At 35.7% G+C, this 19,006-nt stretch overlaps 1 protein-coding gene across 2 annotated transcripts in view; it reads left to right on the top strand.

The window, feature by feature from the left end:
* LOC150090180 (CXXC-type zinc finger protein 1-like) overlaps nucleotides 1-19,006 on the top strand; it is a 157,309-nt gene that overhangs the window by 63,764 nt on the left and 74,539 nt on the right. For both annotated transcript variants that reach the window (XM_090369001.1, XM_090369002.1), the window contains 3 exons: nucleotides 2,364-2,432; nucleotides 4,783-4,884; nucleotides 17,296-17,412. In XM_090369001.1, coding sequence (XP_090225127.1) covers nucleotides 2,364-2,432; nucleotides 4,783-4,884; nucleotides 17,296-17,412 — 288 coding nt within the window. The remainder of the gene's footprint in view (nucleotides 1-2,363; nucleotides 2,433-4,782; nucleotides 4,885-17,295; nucleotides 17,413-19,006) is intronic.

The raw sequence follows: 19,006 nt of genomic DNA, 5'->3' as shown, positions 1-19,006 counted from the left end.
TGCTGTATGAAGTAATGAAATTTTTGGATATGGCGTACATGTGGTAAGAACATACCTAGATCCTTGACATAACGTGGCCTCGACAATGCTCCCCGCATACACACTACTCGGACTCCCTCCAGTCACTATCTGGCAGAGTAGAGGTAGCAAGATTATACACTAGCTGATCCGGAAGCCTCCTAGAGAGTTACCAATAGGTCCGGTCCGGTGTACTAACTAGCGGCCGGCCTGCGAAAACCGTTTTAGAGCTGTACCCTCGAAATGTAAGGAATATTGGATCTCGCCACGACGTTCATCATAACCTCAAAAGTCATCAATCATACTGCATGATGGAAGAGATAGGGAAGGGTTGACCGGAACTTAGCTCTAGAGACTAAACATAGGTTCCACCACTTCAAGCCTCCAATAAGCAAAGTGATGGTATTTCACCGGTTGATGAGAGTCATCTTCCACCTAGTACTGCCTGGTAACATAGAGGGGCGGCGTTCCTCCATGTGGTGTGGGCGCCACACCTCGACCCCTGCTTACGTTGGTTCACACCTGGGTGGTCACTCACCATGTACTTGTGCATGGGGGTTATACCCAGGATTACTAACAGTCCCACCATCATGAAGGTGCAAGCAGAGGATTTGGCTGTCACAGACCATCCGGACTTCGCCGAAATTGGGTCCACTTGACTTGAGTGTCACCCGAATATCAGTTCCATCAGCGTTTTAGACTCCCAGGTAGCAAGTACAGCTTGTCTGGCATATCTGAGAGAATGTCTGTGACAACCTCATGCTTTTGTTTCACATTGTGTTGAATATGGGCAAACCAAGAGGTCTTTTTACAGCTCGTAAGCACCGAGATCATCACTGCGAGCAGCATTGGCATGATAAGGATTATAAAAAGGCTCATTTAGGAACTCGTTGGAAAGCAAATCCATTTGGTGGTGCCTCACATGCTAAAGGAATTGCTCTTGAGAAAATAGGTGTTGAAGCCAAACAACCAAATTTTGCCATCAGAAAATATGTGAGGGTACAGTTAATAAAAAAAAATGGGGAAAAAATTACTGCCTTTGTTCCCAGAGATGGTTGTCTTAATTTTATTGAGGAAAATGATCAAAAATAAAATAAACTTTCTCAACCTCACCATATACAAAACAGGAACAAGGTTAGCCACTAAAATCTATAGAAAAAGTGCACATACAGGTAAATATTTACATTTATACTCACATCATCCATTAAGCATCAGAAGGGCAGTTCTTTACAATCAAATTCATAATGCCATTAAATACAGTTCCACACATGAAGATTTATTTATCTAGTTACAATATCTCACAGAGAGATTCATAGCCAGAAAATACCCACCACAATTAATTAAAGAAACCATCTCTAAAGCAGGATACAGAATTAATAACCCAAATAGTGTTAACCGTGATAAGAAACTAGGAATTCACATTGTCCTTCCCTTTCATAATCAATAAGCTGAACGACTTCGTCAAGTTTTCATAAACACAGACATAACGCTGACGTTTTCAACATATAACAAATTGGTTCCAGGTTCAATACATATAAAGAAACATACAAGTATTCGAGACGATATTTTAATAACATCATATACTTAATAAGATGCCAATCAGACTGCACAGTGTGTTGCATAAGAAGTACGACAGCAAAATTTGGCATCTTCAAGACATCTAATACACGTGCATACTATCACTTCAACAGTTTCAAAACCAATCAAACACACACACAGAACTACACAACATGTCCATTCCTGTAATCATAATCCATTAATTGACTCATCAATCACAGTTATCAAATTGAACTCTAATTACAAGATCCTTCAGCATGAAGCCCTCGTTATCAAATGGTTTTGACGTTACACTTCATTAAACTTGTTGAACCCTAAACTTCCCATAAACTTGTCCCCCATTTGGAACTTGACACACATGAAATTTCCACATGTACTGAGCTGCATCGTGTGAAATAAACCCTCTTTAAATACTTTGAGTTTTCTTCCACACAATTCTAACTGAAGATGAAAAAAATTCGAAAGTTGCCCGTTCACAACTATTAGCTTTTTTATCAACTGCATCAGTGTTAATATAAATTAGCGTAAAGCTTAATATACAGTACTCACTTTGTATAATCCTAAACAGATTATATGAGGTGAGTATTGTATATTAAGCTTTATGCTAATTTATATAAGTCTTCAAATAACAGTACATAAGGAATCCCTAAATTTATTATAGTCAGCGTAAATTGATAGTATAATTTTGCTGAATCAATGGATAAAATTAAGAAGCAAAAAGTTTCTTCTGCATAAAATTTTGTAATGTAGTTGTCACATGTCTAATTTGAATGTGTTTCTCATTTTAGGACATGCGCAAATTTGGTGGACCAAACAAAATAAGGCAAAAATGTCGTCAGAGGCAGTGCTTAAATTTCGTAAGTATCATTGCAGTTTTTGTCTGTCGAATTGTGTTATTTTTGATATACTCTCCCATACTGAAATAATTTGGGAAAACTAGATTAGTAGCAAATAACTTTTATTATAGCTGATTTAGCCCATTCTTGGTTAAAAATTACAGATTCAGCTTTTAGCGGGCACATCCTTTACCAGTTCCTTGTATGTTTGCCTCAGAAATGTTCCATAATCATATCTTTACTACAAGGTAAGCTAGGATGAGATTGTAGTAGATATCATGAGGGCAATCTGATGCAACGTGCTGCCATCTCAAAAGTGCCACGAATGGTTAGTTTGAGAATTTGTGTCAGTGTGATAGCTTTTCCTGTTCTTTCTTCAAACCAGTGATTTACAATGCTTGCTGTGTGACGTAGTGCATCATAGTATGAAGCAGAAATTTACTTTATTGAACTCATATAGCTCAGGTAAATCAAACTTATTCAGAGATAAAGGACTCTGGCATTAGTGTTGATAGGTAGATTGACAACTGATACCAGTTCAAGTGCACAGAAACACAACCACTCCATTATGCCACCACCACCACCACCACCTCGCTTGATTGTAGGAGCGATGCACTTTTGCACATGCAGACCTTGAAAAGTGACATTATTTATTACTTTCTTGAATACCTTTGTACTTGTCAAATATTAGAAACAAAGGTCAATTAAATTCTGGTATTCAAAAGATGTGCTGAGAGCAGTGATGTTTTAAATTAGTGGAAACCAATGCTAGGGCATCAAGCTTGCTTAATTTCAAGTTAGTTATCTAGTAAACAGTACAAGAGCACTTAGACTAAACTGCTCTGCACTAATTTTATTGGCAACACTCCTAACAGTAATGTTAGGAGTGTTGTCTATAAAATGAGTTTGAACTCCTTGTTAGGATAACTAATGCTAACATATTAGGGTTAATGGAAACATGGTGTTACCAAGATATGGGAGATAATAAATTTTGTTATGGCATGTGTAATGTATTTAAAAAAGATAGGAGGGGTAGAGGGAGTCATGCATCTTTTCAAAAGCAGCCTGAGTGCAACAAAAGCATTCCCAGATGCAGAAATTATGTACACCAGCATAGAATCTGTTGTGGGAGATAGTTGTATGCACAGGAAAAATGAGAGTGGAGTATGTAACAGACAAGAATATTGTGGTGAGTATTAGATCTCTATGTAGATGAATGGGTAAGTAAGTGTGAATACTTTCTTATGAGTGATTTCAATTTCCCCTTATTGATTGGATCAAGTGAGTGGGAACTCAGCATAGGGACAAAAATTTTGTATGAGCTACAAAGTTTATAAGGCTCTGAGTGGGAACAGTAAAATGAAGATGAAATGCTCACAGTTATAAATGATATCAGGCCTAGTGGAAATAAATTCAAATTATGGGAGCAAGGTTTAGACTAGATTATAAGAAATTTTATTTTACCCAGCAAATTGTAAATTACTGGAATAAGTTACTGTCATGTGTAGTCGAGGATGATAGCTTGAGGATATGCAAAGGTCGGCTGAATCAATGCCTGCATGAGGTATTGAGCAAAAAAATCAAATAGGTGGTTTTTAATTTAATTTATTTTTTGTCTTACACAGCAAAAGCCTAGGGCTTCTTTGCTCCATATGACTAATTCTAATACTAAATTAATATAAATACTGATATTAATTTATTAATACTGATGATAACTAGCTATCCCCCCCCCACTTCTGTGATGACTCTTGACTATTCTGAACTCATTTCTTATAGGGTTCTGTTGTTAATTAGTTTCCCCAATGTACCTTCCCTTTACTCTCATAGATTATACATAGTATATTGCCAAAAGTATCTGGCCCCCTAGGATTTAGGAAAAATTAACCTTATCTGTCATCCATATGCAGGATGTAATGAGTTTCAGTTACACCTTTCCTTTTACTTGTTACTAATTGTAGATAAAAAGGCTGTATAGTAACTTAAAAAAATTGTCCTTTAAAAAAACAGTGTTTTTCAGTCCCAGTCAGCACCTGATCAAAAGGTGCATTCTGAAATTGACTTATAGCATTGACTGCCAAGATTACATCCTGTTAGAACATATGCACTTTCAATATTGAGGTTAATTTTTAGGCTGTAAGATGCAATTTTAAGTTTCCCTTTATGATCCAAACAATATGGTAATTTAGTTCAATTTGTCATTGCAGTTTTAAAAAATAAATTAATGCTGTTAAAATCAAGGAGTTTGTTGACATACATGTGCCATCTCCCTCTCTTTTTCTCTCTGCATATTGTATATAAAAATTGTAGTGATTTATTAAATTCAGTGTATGCGTATATAGTAGTTGCTATATATCTACTGTTTTGTTTCTAGGGTCTTGTTTTGGGTAGGAAACCTAAGCACAAAGAGAAACATTCCTCTTATAGTGAAGATACTGAAGATAATGATGTAATTTACCAGCCACCAGTAAAATTGGTAAATATTATTTTTTATTTAATTTATCATGTTATACAATAACAATTGCATATAATTATAACTAGTCTTCTTCAATGGATTTAGAGTTAAAAAGGCAAAAATTTTACTTATATTCCAAAAAAACTATTAATAATGAGATTTTATTAATAGTTTTTTGGTTATTGTTACGGTTACTGTTAAGCTACACTGTGAACTAGTATTGAATGTCTCACAAAATGAATGATTTTATTTGTTGCAAATAATTACTAACAATGACACAGTCTAGAGAATATGTAAAACAGAAAGAAATTGGTGTTTGTAAATTATTAATGGAATGTAATACATAAATCTGTCACCTACAGAGTTTTTTTTTTTTTTTTTTTTAAGCTTAGCTGTCCTGTTTTTCCCTTTGCCCTTGTAGGGTTGACTGCACTTGAAAAAATATTCATAAAGTACCAGATTTTTGAATTCTGAATTTTTGAGGTTTCTGTAATTTTTTTAGCTGCCATTGCGCCATAAAACCTCCAACAACAACTGTAGTTTTTAAATCTATCCTACAACTGACTGTTTTTTTATTATACAGGCCAAGCCCCATATAACACTGTTTCTCTCTAACATGATTGATAAATTGTGGCAGTCCTCGCACAACACTTATGTAACACGGTTTCATTCTAACATAGTTAGAGAATTGCAGAAAACCTTGCATAACATGGTATTTTTGAGCTTTTGTGCCGGGGGAACTCTGCTATTATGTTGGATGCAATTTTTCAACATTTCCATTCTTTTTTTTTGAATCCCTGCTGTTCACTCACTAGTCATTATGCAAAAAACATTATTGGGAAATCCCATATTTTATTTTATCGGGCAATCCCCATGTCAGGTTCTGAGTTATTGAATTTGTGCTTGTTTGAGACCATAAAAAATTGTGAATTTGAAGTGTGCAGTTTGTGACTTTTCAGGTTTTTGCAAGGTTATTTTGGTTTTTATTTGATCGTTTATAAATTTTTCCTGGTATGTATTAATTACTAAACTTTGTTCTTAAGAACCGTATTGGAATAATTTCTTTATTGTGAATTAAATTCCAGCCCTAAATTATGCCCCTAGGAAAATAAAAAAGCACTGCTCAAAATAAATTTTATTTCTCTAGAATCAGAGAATCAAATTTTGGATCATCATAAAAAAGAGGAAAAGGTATCATACATTGTAAAAAGTTTAATTTAAATGAAGCAACAATCCAAACCATAAAGTAAAATGAACAGAAAATTGGAACTTCTGTTGCTGCAGGATCTTTCATTTCTGCAAATATGACAGCTCATCACCGAGTGCCAATAATTGAGAAAATGAAAAAAGCACTCAGTATTTAGATTGACAATAGAAGTAAAAAAAATGGATTTCATTAGACAGTAATGTAATTAAACAAAAGGCACTAAAAATTTATAACCATTTAAAAGAAAGTGGTGAAACTTCTGTTAACCCAGAGTTTGTTGCCAGTAAAGGTTGTTTGAACGATTTAAAAACCACTTCTCATTAGATAACAAAAATTCAAGGAGAATGTACATCAGCTGATAATGAAGCTGCCAAGAAGTATGCAGAGGAATTTCAAAAAATTATTGAGAGCATGGATACACACCACATCAAGTTTTCAATGCCAATGAGACAGGTCTTTGTTGGAAAAAAATGCCCAATAGAACGTTTAATTCAATAAAAGAGAAAACTGCATCAGGTTTTAAGGCATCAAAAGATTGTGTAATGTTACTTACGTGCAATAACACATCAGGAGATTACATGATAAAATCTATGCTAGTTATAGATCCTCTAAGCCTCTTGCGATGAAAGGTGTAAATAAAAATGCATTATCGGTATATTGGAAAGCAAATAAAAAAGTTTGGGCAACTGCTGATTTATTTAAAGAATGGATTCTAAATTGTTTTGTGCCAGCTGTGGAAAGCTATCTAAAGTGGAAAAATCTAGATTTCAAAGTTTTATTCTATTAGATAACATGCCAGGCCATCCAAAAGATTTAAGTCATCCAAACGTTGAAGTAATGTTTCTACCACCACAGTTGTGTTATGTTAATACAACTTCTTTAATTCAGCCATTAGATCAAGGCATTATATCTGCCTTTAAAACTCATTACATCAGAAAATCTGTACAATGGATTTTGGAAAAAATTGATTCCGAATTTATTGAAGTGATGCAGGCATAGAAACATTTTTCAATTGTGGACTGTATCAGAATCATAGCTTTATCGCTTAAAGAAGTAAAACCATCAACATTAAATGTGTGTTGGGAAAATGTATGGCTATAGTCAGTTCATTCAGGAAATATGGTCAAACCGACAGAAAATGGAACCAGTGCGATAGTAGAACTTACTAAGTCGGTAGGAGGGGAAGGTTTTCATGATATGACTACTAAAGACATTCAAGAATTTCTGGTAGAAAAAGAGACTGGCTAAGTGGATTTTGGTGGAAATGGCATCGGAGGTAAACCAAATCAATTCAGAGGATGATAGCGCAGATAAAAATTCTGAAGTTCCAAATTTTATACTAAAAATCATATGGGAAGAGATAAACGTAGCCAAGCAATTAGAATCTTATTTTTTGAATGCAGATCCTTTGACTGAAAGGAGCACAAAGTTCAAAGGGGAGTTTCAAAAATGCTTAGTTTCATACCATGAAACTTACAAAATTCTATCAAGCAAAAGCAAACAAACCCAGAGTACTGATTATTTAAAGAGAGCAGAAGATACACCGGCATACTGCATTATATGGGGTATATCAATATGCCTGACATCATTCTTGCAAATCTAGATTTAGCGCCTTGTGTCACTTATGCATAGATTGAGAAAACACTTCTGCAGTGAATCACGGTTTGGATTTAATACAACGGCATATGAGGGCAAACCGTTGTATTATGTCATTGTGATAATAATAAAAAAAAAAAAAAATGTATTATTCTAGTAAAAGTAAAATTATGAAAATTAAAAAAAAAAAAACAAAACCCGTTAGTCTTTTGATTGATCGTTGTGAGTAGTAGTGACTGACTAATCCTGGAAAAAATATCTCATTTTCTTGTTATTATTATTATAAAATTAGTTAAGTAGGTAAATCCAGATCAGTGATTGACAGGTGGAACTCACGGCTTTCCCCGCCCACTCTCCTCCTATGTTGATATGCCTAGGGTGTTTTTTCCCCACTTGATGCTGTTTTTAAATTGTGAACTTGTTTCTCGATTTTAAAACAGTGGGATAGGGGGGGAAACACCCTACCTCAGCTAAGCACTCCTGCTCCCTATTTGACGACACAAAACCATCAGAAAGAAAACGCCTTCACAATAATCACTCAATCATAAAATTCGACTATACAATCAATGCTTAGCGCATTCCCCCCCCCTTCCCTTGACGCTGTTTTCAAATTGTGAACTCGTTTACCGATTTTAAAACAGCCGGATAGGGAGAAAAAACACCCTACATCATCTAACTGCCCCCTCCTCAGAATCCCGGAAAAAATATCTCCAGTAAAAATTATTTTTACCGGTTACCGTTTATCCCCCACTTGCCGCTGTTTTAAACAGCAGCAAGTGGGGGATGTGCAAGAATGATTTATTTACTTCAACTAAAACAAAAAGAAACATGCATTAACAAGGATATTTTTCTGATAAATGTAGCAACATATTTTCAAAAGCAAGACATCCTGTAGAGCCATATCTCTTCCTCCACATGAATTCGTTGAAATAACTGGCACATATATTTGCCTGAATGCCATTAATTCTTTTAAACATAGCCTTAACTCTCTTCCAATAATTTTCAAATTAATACATAACTATAGTGGTACACGTGATACGGAATTTGTATAAAGGGAACTCGTAGAAAACACTAGATACCGAAAAAACATATATATAACATAACTGTTTTGGGATATAACTTAAGGATTTAATTTTTGTTTTGAATTTTATTGAATTAAATCGGAATCATGACTCTGACCAGAGCAGCAAAGCAAAAGGCTCAAGCTAATGGGAGTGCTGTGGTTCAGGGGAGAACTGAGGGGGGCAGTTGCACTCTGAATCACAGTCTTTTAAAATGCACTGTTTGCTTGATGTTTGCGGACCAGTCGGGTACGGGACATGATACTGCCAAGGGAGATGTCTTTGTGTGTGCACGATGTAAGGAGTGCGAGGAAATCAGGCTACAACTCAGCGTTGTTATGGGCCTTTATGAGAGCTTGAAGGACAGGGTGGATGCCCTCGAAGGAAATAAATTGAGGGGCCCATCAAGCTCTCAGCTGCCCACATCAACGCCAGAGCTTGCACTTGGTCATCAGGCAACACAGAGGCAGCCCCCTAGGCAGAATGCGCTGGTCCCACAGGAACTAGTAGTTGTTGGTGACTCTATTGTCAGGGAAACGGGGGACATGCTTTGTAAAAAGGATAGGTGGAATAGGACCAGGGTATGTCTGCCAGGGGCAAAGGTTGATGACGTTGTAGAGCGGATATCATCTTTTAAGGGCACAAAAGGTGATATAGTTGTACATGTTGGCACTAATGATATTAAGAGTAGGAGACCGGCGGAATTACTTAGCAAGTACAGGTCACTGTTGAAAAAAAGCCGTGAATTAGGGTTGAACTTGAAAGTATCTGCAATTCTGCCCAGACACGATAGGAGGGAGTATATGATGAGAGCCTTGTCGATCAATTTGGCCCTGGAGGGATTGTGTAAGGCTCAAGGGGTAGAATTTTTTTCAGCCTGGACTGTACTTGTTAACAGGAGAGATTGCTTCTACAGGGATGGGATACACTTAAATAGAAAGGGTGCAAGAATTTTTGCTGATGCTGTCGAGGCAGTGTTAGGTGGGTCGGAAAACTGCTAGTTGGGGGGATACAAGGACTAATAGATTAACAGTAGCCACTGGCAGAGGTGGAAGTGATTCTTGCACTGCTTCTATTGAAATGAGCAGAAGCCTGGAAAACAAGATGCAGGATATTTCAGAGACTGCTGGTAGTCATTGCGGTACAAGTAAACACATGGGTTGTGTTAGGGTAGCTAAGAATAGAAACAGGTGCATGTATACCTGCGTGTACACCAATGCTAGGAGTTTGGTAAATAAATTTGATGAATTTGAGGTATTGCTCAAAACATCAAAGGCAGATATTGTTGGGATATCAGGGACGTGGTGTCACACAGATATAAGTAATGCGGACTGGAATTTGGGGAATACAATGTGTATAGAAAGGATAGACAGGACAGGAGGGGAGGAGGGGTTATGCTATTAATTAAGAAACACATAAAGTCCAAGGAAGTGAAGCCAGTCGACATCGATGGACAGGGCAGTGTCGAGTCAGTTTGGTGTGACATAAGCATAGGGAAATCAAAATTGAGAGTAGGAGTGTGCTATAGGCCTAATGACTCTGATGAGTATAATAAGATATTGTACAGGGAAATAGAGTGGGCCAGTAAATCAGAGAGTCTTATAATGGGGGATTTTAATTTCCCAGATATTGACTGTAATTTGTGGGTTGGTCACTTGCACACTAGCAAGGCTTTTGTGGATTTATTGGATGATTGTTTTCTACATCAGCATGTTCGTGAGGCAACAAGAGGGAGCAATACTCTTGATCTGATTATCAGTAGTGATTCTTCATGCATTAAGAATCTGCAGATAAATGAACCACTAGGTGGCAGTGATCACAGTGTGTTGAAGTGGGATTTACTCAAGGAGGTAACTACCATCAGAGGTAAAGGGAAGGGTTTTTGTTTTCGTAAAGGCGACTATGATGGTCTGAGACAGTATTTAAATTCTATACAGTGGGACCAACTGATGACGTTACCAACAGCAAACTCAAAATGAGAAGCATTCAAGGAACTAATCTTGGAGGCTACCAGGCTTTACATACCAACTAAGAAATATTGTTCAAGGTTTAGGCCTAAATGGTTGTCAGATGAATTAATGAGACATGTGGCAGAGAAGAAAAATGCATGGGATACATACAAATTAATGGGTGACATGGAAGCCTATGATAGATATAAGTTGGTCTGTAACCAAGTCACAAAGGAGATTAGGCAGGCAAAGGCAGACTACGAAAAATCCTTGGCAAAGGATGCAAAGAAAAACAGAAAAGAGTTCTTTACATATTTGAACTCGAGAAGGAAAAGGATGAATCAGATTGGTCCACTGGATATTGATGGTTCAACAGTTGAGGATCCTGCTCAGGTGGCTAACAATCTAAACGAGTATTTTGCATCTACATTCACGCATGAGGAGTTATTCAGGAAGGAGAATGATGTAGGTAAAGTAAACATTGGCAGTGGGCTGGATGATTTTGTAATAACTGAGAGGAAAGTGGAGGAGAGATTGTTGAGGATAAACATAAAAAAGGCACCTGGGGTGGATGGGATCTATCCAGTTATATTAAAGGAGGCAGCAAAGGAAGTATGCAAACCCCTAGCCATAATTATGAGAGCTTCTTTGGACTCAGGGGAGGTACCCATAGACTGGAGATGTGCAAATGTAACCCCAATTCACAAAGGAGGATCAAAGGCTGACACAAGTAATTATAGACCTGTTAGTTTAACTTCTGTTCCAGGTAAATTAATGGAGGCACTGGTTAAAGAAGCACTGCAGGATCATCTAGACAAGAATTCAGTTATAGCTCAGACGCAGCATGGTTTTGTTAAGGGCAGGTCTTGCCTGACCAATTTGATTGGATACTATGATGTAGTCACAAAAGAACTGGATGCAGGGAATAACTTTGATATTATATATTTGGATCTTAGAAAGGCTTTTGATACTGTTGCACATGGAAGACTGCTGCACAAATTGGAGCAGTGTGGCATTGGAGGCAAATTGCTGCTATGGATAAGGGGATGGTTGAGTGGCAGAAGACAGAGTGGTAATCAATGGACACTGCTCAACGTGGACTAATGTTATTAGTGGAGTTCCTCAAGGTTCAGTGTTGGGTCCGTTGTTGTTTTCGGTGTTTATGAATGATATTGATGATGGGATATCAAGTTTAATGTCCACGTTTGCAGATGATATAAAGGTTGGCAGGGTCGTTAAGGACACTACTGACGCTATGCTGCTGCAACAGGATCTGGAAAGGTTGAACAGATGGGCTGAGAGGTGGCAATGAAGTTTAACATTGACAAATGTAAAGTACTACATATGGGAAACAGTAACCCCAGAGCAACGTATCAACTCTGCGGTACTACACTGACAGTGGTGGAGAATGAAAAGGACCTGGGGGTAATTGTGCAGGCAGATATGAAGTTCTCTGAGCAGTGCAGACGAGCTGCAAGAGTAGCTCATGGTGTGTTGTCAATGATATACAGGAATTTTTCTAGCAGGGATAAGGAGGTGATTATTCCCTTGTATAAGGCAATGGTTAGGCCACATCTTGAGTACTGTATACAGGTCTGGAGGCCTCATTTTAAGAAGGATGTAGAACTGCTGGAATGGGTACAGAGAAGGGCAACAAGATTAGTGAATGGAACAAAGGGTTGCTCTTACGAAGAAAGGCTTGTTTTGCAAATTACAGAGTCTGGAGACTAGGCACCGGCGAGGTGATCTGATAGAGGTGTATAAGGCTTTGAATGGTTTGAGCATGCTCAATGCCAATGGGATTCTTCATCTTGCTCAGAATAATCACCTCAGAGGGCATAAATTCAAATTGAGGAAGGACGGATGTCGGATAGATGTGCGGAAATTTGCCTTTGGCCAGTGGGTGGTTGGTTGGTGGAACCGACTTCCATCACTTGTTGTTGAAGTTGATAGCCTGAACAAATTTAAAGCTCAACTGGACAGGTATTTCGAACGAACAGAGGGGTGAAATGGGAGTGGGGTTTTTTTTTTTTTTTTTTTGGCTGATGCTGAATAAGCTTGCTTTCTTGCATCATATGCCTCTACTAATGCTATTTGTATACACTTCTGTTTCAGGATCTTTAAAATGAATGCTGTGGTTAACAGTGTAATGATAATAGCTCTTATCAGGAATAATTGAAATACCACTATATGCTTTCCACTGATCAGATATAATAGTATTATATTATCTTGAATTATTTCCTTTATTATTGGAATTAATTTCTCACTGCTTCTGTTGTCAGTAAATTGGATGCACCCTACTTTTTCATCGACGTCATATGCCGCAAACAGCCAAGTTTGCTTATGAAGATTATGACCACAGTGGTATTTGGCTTTTACAAGCAATGACTCATCAATTTGGACAGTATGTCCATCACCACCAAGACAAATTGGATTCACCAACAGTTTCCAGCTACATATGTCTCCTAGATATTGGTAATAATTTACAGCAGTATTACTGCTGATATCAATATGTTCCATGGTGATGGTTAAAAGGGATTTTGTGCCCAGTAGTAAATAATATACAATATGTTTTTTTGCTGGTAACTTTGTATTATCAAAAAAACTATCTTTCATAATAGATTGCTTGGTACGACAAAATGTACAACGCCATATAAAACCACATTTCCACAATATTTCTTTTTCTAATACACAATTATTAGTACAGTTAGGACACACTAATTCTTTCTTAATTAAGTTTTTACATTTCAAATAGTTAACTACACTTTCTTTATCTTTGCTTAACTCAGCCAACGTATAAACATTCATGATGACTGATATATCCAAACACTAATTCCACATTTAATATGCCCTGTATAACTCAAGTATGCTACTCACAGTGATCAGTCTAAAGACTAACATTTTTTTTTTTTTTTTTTTTTAATTTTCATAATTTTACTCTTACTAGAATAATACAAGTTTTTTTTATTATTATTATTGTTATTATTTTATTTGATAATTTTACATTTCCAAGCATACACCAGTTCCCCTCATATGCCGTTGTATTAAATCTGAAACTGCGGGAGTGTTTTCTCAATCTATATATAAGTGACACAAGGTGCTAAACTTAGATTTGCAAGAATGATGTCAGGCGCATTGATATACTCCTTATAATGCAAGTATGCCGATACACCAAATCTAATGCTGCAGTGTTTTCGCAATCTATGTATAAGTGACACAAGGTGCTAAACTTAGATTTGCAAGAATGATGTCAGGCTCATTGATATAGTCCATATAATGTAAGTATGCCGATACACCAAATCTAATGCTGCAGAAGAAAGCTCAGAAGGCAAAGCTATTCTGCAACAGAGAAAACGTTTGATTGTGCTTAGCAGCGATGAAGAGGAAGAAAATTAAATGAATGCACATTATTTGGCATATATGTGTATTACACTTTGTAAGATGTTTGTTCAGTTATTACTATTTTTAATAAAAATTAAGTTTCCAATAATTATAAAAAAAATGGTTTATTTTTGTTAGCTTCTGGAACGTAACCTCCCTTTTTGTATTAGTTTTTAGTCCTGTATAACATGGTTTTGCACTACATGAGATTTTATAGGACCCTAACTACTATGTTATACGAGAGTAACCCATGCTTTTTTTTCTATGCTGTTATAAGTTTTAATATTTTCCTTGTGATTTTTATAATGCAGAGAACTTGGATTTGTTGTTAATCCATGATAAAAGTCTGGAAATGCTCATCTGAATTTCAGTTTGCCTTTGTAGCAGCTGTTGAATTCTTTTGTCTCTGGGCAAAATTTCATGAATTGCAAACTTCACAAAACTTACAATGTCATTGCACCATAGTTGTGTTGTTTAATATTTGGTTCTTCAGAATTTTGGGGTTCTTATCTTAATTTCTATATACTTATTCTCTTTCATTAGAATTTCTGGCCACATTTGTTTCTTTTCTTTTCTTGCGTTAGATTATTCATATGTCTCATTTGAAGTATGATCTCTTTATTTGGCATTGTCAGGCACTTAAGTTTGCCTAGGTTTTTTTATTTGCTCTTGAAGTAGTCATTCATTGTGGATTTAAAGTTTTTACTCTTTTCTGAGTTTTGGTACTTTGATGCTACAATCAGTGCTGTCTTTATTTTTTGGCTAGTCACTTTTTTCACTTCAGCAGTTCATTGCTCTCTAATCATGTTATAAGCCTCTCAAATAACTGGTATCTCAATTTACATTTTGAAATAAATTATATTGAAAAGAGAGAAAAAAAAAAAAGAAATTCACAGACTAGAAACCTGAAAAAGTTCCAGGTTATTCCTGTTAAAGTTACAAGCATGATATACAGAAAATTTTGGCTTTTATGGTTATAATGTTTGCATATTTCCCCCTTTTGCAAAAATACACAATCTGGCGACCAGCAATGTTTATGAAAGCTTTGTGTCAATGCACTCAGGTTCTGGTACCATCGGCAAGCAGGGGGTCTATCAGCAGTATGGTCTGATGATGGTATTGGTAATATGCCTGAAATGTCACCTTAAATGTATAGTGGTTTGGGCTATAAGCTTAATAAACTATATTATTAATTTCATGTGGTATAAGAGTGGTTATTAAATATAGTAATTAATCTTTGTGGAAAACAACCATGTAACGTCCTTCCTAAATATATAAGCTTTGTGTAAGTTATGAATTTTATATAAATTTTATATTAATATATATCCTTTAAGTATCATCATTTACTATTGTTTTCATATAGGTTACACCTTTAAGAGGTCTAACACTGTTAACCTGTAAAAGTTGCTGATAGTTGTAGGGCCACAGGCCACTAGTTTGATATGCTTGCCTTAGACAATTCTCTGTGATAGTTGTATTATGAGTTTGTCAAATTTTTCAACTTGCACTTAGCTAGGCAGTACAGATAAAACTTGCAGTTCTTATAGATTATGTCTATGGTATTTGTACCCCACCTTCCTGTACCTTTTACACAATTTTTTTGCCTTCCAATCCTTACACACCCTGGACAAAGTTCAGATCTTGATTTATTTCTCCTTTGACAATAATTCCGATCTCCATTGTGAACTCCTGAGAAGTTTATTGTGCTGGAAAGCTTTTTACATGAATTTGCCCTTGCTCTGAACTTAATATGATCCTGAATAAATTCCAAAGCCTTGCCTTTTTTAAACTTCTGTCTTATCATTCCTGGATCTTAATTTTCAGTTAGGCTTAAAAACACAGAAAATTATAGAAAACTTTAATAAGAAATTTTATCGAAATCTCAATGATATTTTGAGAGAGTTTCTGCCCCAAAACATGCCATATGTGAAAGAAAAATCTCTGCTGAACAATCACTAACTTATAAATAAGTGACAATGACCTTCACATATAGACGAAGATGGTGAGGGAAGGTACCAAAAGAACTATAATATAAACTCTGGTAAGCAAATCATTCCATAAAAAAGTAGGGTACTTTTCCTCCTACACCATCACTGCTCTCAGGTTAAGTACACATTACCAATTATATTAATTTTATGAACCCTTATTACTGGTAGGAAAATAACAGAAATATATAAACTAATCTACTTTTTTTTTTTTTTTTTTGCATATTACACAGCAAAAACTCAGGATTATGCTATTGAATGATGTGTATATAGGGAATAGCTTTTATTATATTATTTTATATTTTTTTCTAGGCAAACGATAGCATATAACAGGCTGTATATTATGCACATTCCAGCTTATACTCTCACTGGCCCAAAAACGAGGAAAAAACCTTTTGCAATTGGCATCAACAGATAATGAAATGTACAGTAAATGTAAGCTGTCACATGGTATGATCACAGGTTCCTTGGTATCAGGTAAATACTGTGTATTTTTCTGGGGCTTCTTAGTCAATCCAGCCATGGGGAAGATGGCGATCTTTCTGATTTGGAGGAAAGCATTACTGTTGGAACACATTTAGCAGCAGCCACAACTGAGAAGGTGCAAAGCAAATATCTGAAAAATTCAATTTAAGCAGAGTTGCATTTCCAGCTGAACTGTGTGGCAGGAGTCAAAGAATCTGAGATTTGGTAGTTGTGTTTGCCTATATGAAAGCCACTTCTTTCTGTAAAAAATTGAAAGATTAGACTGGAGTGGTACCACCAGTGCCAGAACTGGACTGTGGAATAGTGGGAAAAGATCATGTGGTGTGACAAGTCTCGATTTACACTTTTTTTTTTGCACCACTAGTAGATTGAAATTCCGGCATGAACCTTATGAAACCATGTATCCCGACAATCTTGTGTCCACCATTCAAGTGGCTGGAGGTGGTATCATAGTATGGGGTATGTTCTATTGGTATGGACTTGGTCTGCTCATACCATTAGAATATTTTTCTGTCATATCAGACCAACTTCACCCTGTAGTGCTTCATTTTTACCTGAATTGCAATGGATTGTTTCAAGACGACAACACGACTATCTATTGTGCAGTAAAAAAGTTACTACTTTTTAAAAGCAATTTTAAATTATAAAATCAAATTTTAATATTTACTTTAGCATTATTGAATAAACTTTCAGGTTATAATTTCATCACATATATGTTATGTATTTTGCTTACCATTTGAATTTGGCATGTTCATTCCTATTAACAGACCAGAAGTCCATCATCAGATCTTGATGATCTTGATAAGGATGAAGATTACGAGCCTACAAATAAAAAAATTTCTTCAACAAAGTCAAAACATTCTAAAAGAAGCCAGTCTAAGCAGGTAATTTTTTATGGATATTGGTAAAATGTAAGTTAACACCAATATTTGGAAGTCTGTGGAACTTAGAAATCATAAACACTAGGAAGAAAAATCATAAACACTAGGACGAAAAATAGGAAGAACTAACCACAAATGCTAGGAAAAGAAATTTCATTTTGATTTTAATAAGATTAAAGAATATAGCTTTTGGTGACATAATTTGATTTTAAAGGATTAATAACTTGTTAAAATTACTCAACTTGATCTTGTAACAAACATGGATGCACATCTCCTTAACTTGATATTTATTTTTGTATATGTTTCATGTTGAAAAAAAATAGATGTTATTTACTGCACAGAAAAATATTCCTATTATCATGCACAAAAGAAGTTATTACCAGACCCATTCTAGAATTGGGATAAACTCAGTGGAATTATAAATGCTAAGTAGATTAGTCTGAACTTGGCCATTTCTTTATTAAAAAGGGATAAGTTAAATCCACAGTATAGTTTGTCCTTTTTCCATGTCTTTTTCTAACTGTATGATTCTGCTGTAGGCAGTTGAAGAGAACACACATGTTTAAGTTGGGTATGGCAGCTTAACCGAAGGGGATTGAAATCAAGTGTCTGATAGACTAAATTTTTGTTTAAATTAAAATTAAATACAAACTAACTGAAACATTTCAGTTTGTATCTTTTATTGCGGTAATTTTGTGAAATTAATTTCTACAGTATTTCATTAATTTAATCCTTAATTTCTCTAAAGTAACTCTGCTAAGTTAACTTCTTTCCCATAATTTCAGTAGCTTAATTTTAAATTCACTACTTGATAAATTTTTCATAACAGTTTAATTTCTGTAATACTTTGTTAATTTAAATTCTGTAATATATTCTAAATTTAAATTTTGTAATGTTCGTTTTGGATTTTAGCTAAATAATGGTTGTTACAAGGTCCACTTTCAATACAAAATCCAAGGACATCACGACAAGGATGAAAATGCCTGTGTACATTTTAGGTGTGAGCCATGATGTCGTTGCTTGTATAGCCTGTGGCACATATTCAGAGGTTGGTCTAGTAGACAAACCAAGCTCAAATGAATTCTTTTCTTTGTACCCAATGTAAGGAGTGTACCAATCTCAAATTAAAACTTAGTGTATTACAAGAAGAATTTGAGTAACTGAAAAAATACAGTGACTCAAATTGGGGGCTTGCTTTAGAAACAAATGTAACTGTGATCTCGTCAGGGACTCAGTTTTCCCGTGACCTGCAAAGTGATGTGCCCTGAGAGAGAGAGAGAGAGAGAGAGAGAGAGAGGAGAGAGAGAGAGAGAGAGAGAGAGAGGAGAGAGAGAGAGAGAGAGAGAGAGAGAGAGAGAGAGAGAGAGAGAGAGAGACTGTTCAAATTCTAAGATTCGGATTCCAGAACAGAATAGTCGGTGCATGCTGCTCTGGTTGAAGAAGATTTAGTTTTATTGGGAGATTCTCTTCTCTTATATAATTTCTAGTAACAACCGACAGACTGGTTTGAGTTAAACTTTATTAAAATTAATAAATAAAGTACTAAAACAAATTAGTATTCTCAATAGCATTAGTAGAGGTATATGATGCAAGAAAG

This window comes from Mastigoproctus giganteus, chromosome 2, assembly GCF_048544385.1.
Source record: "Mastigoproctus giganteus isolate SK-2022 chromosome 2, ASM4854438v1, whole genome shotgun sequence".
NCBI lineage: Eukaryota > Metazoa > Arthropoda > Arachnida > Uropygi > Thelyphonidae > Mastigoproctus > Mastigoproctus giganteus.
The sequence above is the reverse complement of the archived record's forward strand: the minus strand, read 5'-3'. Positions and strand labels throughout refer to the sequence as shown.